The sequence below is a fragment of the Plasmopara halstedii genome (genome assembly GCF_900000015.1).
Source record: "Plasmopara halstedii genome assembly, contig: Scaffold_2061, whole genome shotgun sequence".
NCBI classification, from domain to species: domain Eukaryota; phylum Oomycota; class Peronosporomycetes; order Peronosporales; family Peronosporaceae; genus Plasmopara; species Plasmopara halstedii.
Window position 1 is genome coordinate 397,050 of NW_020188969.1, and position 7,220 is coordinate 404,269.

The 7,220-nt window shown below is 44.7% G+C and overlaps 2 protein-coding genes across 2 annotated transcripts; one reads left to right on the forward strand and one right to left on the reverse strand.

Moving 5' to 3' along the window:
• Window positions 1–631: 631 nt before the first annotated feature.
• On the reverse strand, window positions 632–2,048 carry PHALS_02595 (hypothetical protein F443_17652; the record flags this gene model as incomplete). The annotated part of the gene is made up of 2 exons (XM_024717008.1): window positions 632–1,801; window positions 1,881–2,048. The coding sequence occupies 2 exons, from the start codon at window positions 2,046–2,048 to the stop codon at window positions 632–634; spliced, it is 1,338 nt and encodes a 445-aa protein (XP_024582549.1).
• Window positions 2,049–3,595: 1,547 nt separating this feature from the next.
• PHALS_02596 (Phosphatidyl inositol kinase (PIK-A)) lies at window positions 3,596–6,569 on the forward strand (the record flags this gene model as incomplete). The annotated part of the gene is made up of 2 exons (XM_024717009.1): window positions 3,596–3,867; window positions 3,935–6,569. The coding sequence occupies 2 exons, from the start codon at window positions 3,596–3,598 to the stop codon at window positions 6,567–6,569; spliced, it is 2,907 nt and encodes a 968-aa protein (XP_024582550.1).
• Window positions 6,570–7,220: the final 651 nt, after the last annotated feature.

The following is a 7,220-nucleotide window of genomic DNA, read 5'->3' on the forward strand; positions in this document are numbered from 1 at the left end:
TCCATCATCCATCGTCATTAATGAAGGCGACAGTGACACACACAGTTACCGGTTATGCTTGATAAAAAAATGACAATCTATATGAGAGTGGGTATGTCTTAACGACTAGTGGGCTTCCAAAACAGATTTTTAATTGTCACACTCTTATCTTACCTCTCGGTATGTCCTTAGGGAATAAGACCTTATCATAACGAAAACTCTGTAGATAGTTCGTGTGGAAAGTATTGTCTCTTGTGTCTGTAATCAGTTACTGCGCCGCGTTTTAGTCGGATCCTGTCCTGGTATCAAGAAATATATATTGCTAACGAGTCTCAAATTTGCGAAAAGTAAATTTCTCGGTCAAATATGTTTGTGTAGTGTTTCAGATAATACGTACTCCAATGCAACAGAAAACTTTTACAGGTCATAGACGTGAGCAAATGTATGTATATACGTGCTTCTTACCACTTCAGCGATTTCAATAATATCTTCTAGTTACAATTGAAAGTACGACAAACGAAAGCAAGCGAGGGATTTTTTGTCTTATCATTTTCACCATCCGCATAAAACGTAACGTTTTCAATATCTTGCACTGCGCTACGTCGAGACACTGCCGCTGCAATTCGCGGCATGCATAGCAAATCTTATCGTATTATTCGACCATCGCGTCTAATTTTGCCTCCATCCGCGCCATTGCAGTTGCCAGCTTGTCGATATCAGCAGTGTGTTGACCTAATGTGTGAAACATTGCTCCCTGCTGTGTTGCTAGCTGTTGCTGGGTTTCTGTAGTACGACACAGTAGATCCATCAGCATCGTCTCCATCTTTGGACCTGCCGATACCTGCCCATCGCCGACATTAGCTGCGACAAGATCCTGTGACGCACTAGAGACAGGTTGAGCTACCACCTGATTTGCCACTCCAAATCCCGATTCTCGAAGGGGCTCAGTGGCGCGTTTGATACCATCTACTTGATGATCATCACTCTTCACAACCTCTACAGTCTCGCCATTATCAAGCGGTGCGGCCACAGCATTCTTTCGATCTTCTAGATTTTTCATCGCCACATTTGACAGTTTTTCCAGGGTCGCGATATCACATGTATTGCGTGGTTGTGTATCAAATACAAACACCGTACCTAGAAGGTGACCTGAAGGCGTGCATATTGGCGCGCCGGCATAGAAACGAATTTTGGCAGCGCCCGTTACCAGCGGGTTTTTAGAAAATCGCTTGTCTAAAAGAGTATCCATTACGACCATTGGCTCCTTAGACATGATTGCGTGCGCACAAAAAGACACCGAGCGCGGGACTTCATTCTGCGCCAATCCCACACTCGCCTTGAACCACTCACGATCTTCGTCAAGTAGACTAACTGCTGCAATAGGACTCTTTAAAGCGTTGCTAGCCAAATCACAGATAATATCAAACACATCTTCACTTGGCGTGTCCATTATATCGAAGCTACGCAAAACTTCGAGACGATCAGATTCAGCAGGAACAATCGGAGGCTTTGGCCATGGGTGATCCCAGCTCAAGTCGAGCGGGTAGTCGAATTCTGGTTGCTGAAAGTCTCGAGTGAAATGGGAGAGATCACCCTCTGAGTTGCCAGTGGGTGAATGAAAATTCTGCGCCTCCCAATGCTCCTCTCGCGGCGGTGGCGAGGAAGTTGTACCAGAAGTGGGGACCGGTGGCGCTTGCGGGTTCGCCTGGCCGTTGGCGTGCGAAAGGATGCAAGACATGCATACACGAACCAGGGAACGACCAATTACAGGTAGCTCGGCTTCCTTTTTCAGCGTGCAGTTCCCGCAAACTACCTCTCCGCACTACAGTGGTCATGACGACGCAATAAAGGAAGTGAGCAGATTAAGTCGAATACTTAATAGTACAATGCAAAAAATGTACCTTGCGACAATGGTGCTTTCGTCGAAAACGCGTAAAATTCCGCGTGCACACGTGGCATCTGTATCGCTCCGTGTCGAGCACCCAGTCGTCTTGGTGGCGCAGCTGGTCTATGGTCAGCACGTCGTTGCCACCGATTGTGCTGCTACCCTTAAGTCCTTTGCGTGACATGCTGCAATCTCGTTCTAACTTCTTCGAATCACGAAGAATAAAAGGACGAGGTATAGGCGGGGAACAGTAATTGTTTGGGGGGGGTTGTGTGCGCACAGGACCTGAAGGCTTATGTCGAAGAGCGTTGGGCGTTGTGCTTCTGTTGCGTAACGAACACTGTAGGTGAAGGGCGATTCGGCCTGACGGACAATAAGTATTGCTTAAGAGAAAAGAATCTCTTTCTCTTGCTCGCTGCCTTCTACTGCACGCGTGTATACGAGTCGAGTCGGCCGCCAAACTGAGGCGCGTTCTGGGCCTCTTTGTAGTGAGGGATAGCATACAAACTTTAAGTGCGCATCGTAACCCAGAGAAAAGCCAACTAGGCTCGTTTATCCCAACTTCGCCCCCTCGTCAGCTGTCGTGCGGTCGTAACGGCTGAAATTGAAGCTAACAATGAGTATTCTCGTATTTTTAACAGACTTTGGTGTTAGTGGTAGTAAAAATTGGGATATCTATGTTGCGCCCTCTCGTATGAAGCGATATGGGCTGCAATTTTAGCTCCAAACATTATAGAGCAATTAAATTCGGCTGGCTAACATGACCAACTATAATTTGGTCTGAGTGGTAAAAACACGGTTGCCACCATCTTATGCATTCAAAAAGTCATCTCTTCTCGCGCAAGCTAGATCCAACATGTCTGTGAGCGAAAATTTCTCAATTTCGGTTACGACCAAACGACAGTTTGAAATTTAAATTGTAAATTTGCTCAAGCTTACCGATATCCACAGAGAAAAGCCAAAGAGAACGTCGACTCCAAAAGCAAGTTTTGCTAGAGCTATAATATATATATGCGAGTTTTGCTAGAGCTATATTCGCACACTGAATATATACAGTCAGACGAATAATAAAGTGGGTTTACAAAGTTTCGTCAGGAACAGATTGATCGTGCCGCTGATCAGATATCTCTGCTGTTTCTTTTTAGAATTCGGCCTGACTACGTTTTCACCGAGATGGTGGCAGGGCGGAACGGAATTGAGTAAACGAGCCACCGATTATGCCATGCAAGTCGACAGCGAGGCGCCCCTATAGCGACTTTCAACTGCACAAGCTTGAGGCATTTCACACTTTTGTTACTTTAATATCAATATTGGTTTGGACTTCTAGCAAAACCATCATTAATATCAACGAAATACACCGATCGCAAGCCAGAATATTTCAATCGTACGAAATCAATTAGCCTGAGAGGTTATGATCTGGAGTTCATTGTTGAGTCGTAAGCTTGAGCTCTAAATCCTGTACCATTTTAAGGAATCGTCAAGTGCTCTTAGTACTAAATCACCATAATTTATACCTCACCATATGCTAGTCTCTTAAGATTTCTCAATGCTTATTGCGGGCAAGCAAGCATTCCTCTTCCACTGAGGTGGTACGTTTACATGGCTAGTTCAGTCCAGTAAACACCAGAGATTTCTGTATTTTGCGTCAGAATGTTCAGATAGTCGCTCTTTGTTTTCATGTGGTATACATTATAAATGGATAATGATGAATTTTAAAACGAATTGCTCAAAATGGCTAGCCGGTTAAAGGAGTATCGCTACTACCTCAGTAGCGGCGTGAGTACAGGCATCACCGTAAAAATCTCTCTCGTAGAGCTTGCTCCAGCGCTTGGATGCTCTGTCAGCAGCGAGGCATCCAAGCGTGCAGATTTAATTTCGCCATTTGTAGGGCTTGAACAATTATCTGGCACGTCGTCAGAGATGCGCAACTCACCTGTTAGCGAGATCTTTTTGACTGCCCAGATCTTCTCCGATGGACTTCCTTTACACCCTATGGTCATCAGGTACGTAATATATACATCTCACTAAAACCCTTTGCAAATCTAAACACATCCGCTCTTGCCACTATAGCTCTAAGAGCCCTACAAAATGCAGCAATTCAACTATCTACTGGAACGAATGGATATCCTTTCCTGTTCGATACCGCGATTTATCCCGCAATTCATTGCTCGCTATAACTATCTGGGGCGTAGATTGGGTACCTGTCGGAGGCTCCACTATCTCATTTTTCACGAAACAAGGTGTTTTACGCGATGGCGTACAGTGCCTTCGCATCTGGGAAGGTCGCGAAGCCGACTCATCTCCTACCACCAGGACGCCGTCGGAAATTGATGAAGAATGGGTACGACAGGAATGTTTTCGTCTTGACAAGCTTCGTGAGAAGTATGAACGCAAGGAAATCGCACGCAACGAGTGGATGGACAGTGTTACAGACCGACGTATTGCACGCATCCGAAGGGGTAGCGAACCGCCGACACGAAAAGATGCACTAGGCCCCTTCTGCTCGTATAGGGAAGAAGCTTTATTGTGGCTTGAGATGCCGTATTTTGGAGATGTTGTTGTTTATGAAGAGGAACCGTACTCTCAACGCAACTTGACGTCATCTTATACTGCCGACGTTGTTCCAAGACGAACGAAATACGACACTAATACTGTTTCGTCTTCAAATTCTTCGTACGACACCCATACGCTTAGTGGATCGTATGATCTTGCGACTGCAACAACGCCGTCTACCTCCAGAGAGTTACCAAGTCTTGTTACTGTATGGGATCCCGATCTTAATGAAGACAACCCGGCTGAGCGCAAGTATCGCCGTCTTGCTCGTGACATCTTGCGCGGATCAATCGACCCGAATCTTAAGCCCAGTCGGGATGAAAAGGCCCGAATTGAGCTTTTATTGGCTACACCAACTGACAATCTAAAAAATGAAGACAAGGACTTGCTATGGAAGTTTCGATACACTTTGACGGACAACAAGAAAGCAGTTGTCAAATTCTTACTCTCGGTGGACTGGAAAGATGAATTAGAAGTAAAACAAGCCACAGATCTGCTCTCTCAATGGTGTGAGATTGATATAGCAGACGCGCTAAAGCTTTTGGGGCGGGAAAAGGAATTCAAACACGAGATTGTGCGACATTTTGCAGTGTCAACCTTAGCCACGGCCAAAAATGAGGATCTGCTTGATTTTCTGCTACAATTGGTTCAGGCTTTACGGTATGAGAAACCGGGGGCTCCAATTGCATCTTCTCGAAGGGGAATGAACACGGATGAAAACGGAAGTGTAGACGGAACATCGAGTGAATTGGGTCCATTGGCTCAATTTCTAATAGCTCGCTCGAGTACAAATTTTCAAATGGCTAATTACTTTTATTGGTATCTTAAGGTAGAAGCCGGCGACCAAACTAACGACTCGGAAATTTTTAGTACTGTTCTCAATCAAATGCTAACGGAGATGAAGCGGGATGAAGAAAAGAAAGCTGTGTACGATATGTTGATGGCTCAACGCGATTTTATGAGCCACATCTTGACGATTCACAACAAAGCTCGTGAAGAAAAGGGGAGGAAGGATCAAAAAGAAGAGAAGCTGCGACAATTTCTGAAACAGTTTCCATGGCCCAAAGGTGCTGTGATCTCCTTGCCGTTGGATCCGACCATTCTCTTGAGCGGCGTTGTTGCATCTTCTGCAAAAATGTTTAAAAGTGCGATGTATCCAGCTGTGATTCAGTTTCAAACTGTAATTTCGCCAAGTGACCAGTTTCACCACCCATCCACGACTGAAGGGGAGAATCATCACTCTTCAGCGTTAAATCATCATGCGACGGCTTTAAGTCAGTCAATGTTTGGCACTAGCGATGGAAGTATTATGCGAGAGTCATTACCGACTCGAATGATCAGTTATTTGCACCGCGGTAAGGAAGGTCCAATGTACAAGTTTATGGTCAAAAATGGGGACGATCTTCGTCAGGATCAACTGATCATGCAAATGTTCATCCTCATGGACCGGCTACTCAAGAAAGTTAATCTGGACTTGAAGCTAACACCATATCGCATCTTGGCGACAGGTGCCAACGACGGGCTAATGGAATTCGTACAAGATTCGTATCCGGTTTCGTATGTGGTTTCACATTTTGAGTCGCCCCAGATAATTGGCTTTTTGAAAAAACACAACCCAGATCCTAGTGCCGAGTTTGGCATTGCACCTGAAGCTCTGAGCACGTACGTAAAATCCGTGGCTGGTTATTGCGTGCTCACGTATTTGCTTGGCATTGGCGATCGTCATTTGGACAACTTGATGATGAAAGCCGAAGGACACATGTTTCATATTGATTTTGGGTTTGTCTTCGGTGCAGATCCAAAACCGTACCCACCTCCGTTCAAGTTGACAAAGGAAATGGTGGAAGGCATGGGCGGCCCAACTAGTGAGCACTACCAGAGGTTTATAACATACTGCTGCCAAGCGTATAATTGGCTTCGCAAAAGTGCGGATCTCATTCTTAACTTACTTAGTCTGATGGCTGACTCTGGAATTGAAGAACTGTCGGCAAATCCTGCCACTACTTTGCTCAAGGTGGAGGAAAAATTTCGTTTAGATTTGACGGATGAGCAGGCTGAGCAATTTTTTTTGGGTCTCATCAACGATAGTGTATCCGCTTTGTTTCCTTTGCTTGTGGACTGGATTCACAAGGTAGCAACAAAGTTGAAGTAATTGCTCCTGCAACCGACAATCTTGTTCCTAAAATAACAAAATCTCATCCTTACAGACTTTGAGAGGCATGCGTCTTTGAGGTCATTTGTTAATTCCAATGTTGCTAGCTTCTGCTTTGAATATCTGTCGAATCATAAATTGCACCTGTTTGAATTTGCGGTCGCTACTTAGCTGTTTTAGACAAACGTGGCGACGTAATAGAGGAAACGAGAAACTTAAAAATCGCAGCGTAAGCTGCGCCTTTTTTATTATAGTTTGATAGTTTTTTTTAATGAAAGGACATCCACTCGAAAGATCACTCGTTCAATGTAGTAAGGGATGCCAAAGCGAAAGCATGATAAGCAATTTTGTCGGCAACAAGCAATTTTCGTTTATATGTATAATCATTCTGTCGTAAAGTGTAAAGCAAGCTGTTGCTTTTTACAGAATTTAACTCATCGCATTGTAGAAGCCACATCCAAGGGGTAAATTGCCTCAGTTGGAAGTTGCTATGTATTATCTTAATACACGGCTATACCAACTCGGCCCTGACTAAGACATTACATTGCTTTATTCCGCTGGGGTATTATTTATTCTTGATTTTTCTTGTACGTAGTCGCCATCCCGAAGTCCTTATTGGCTGTTGTCGGTAATATTTTGCATGCAGCCGAC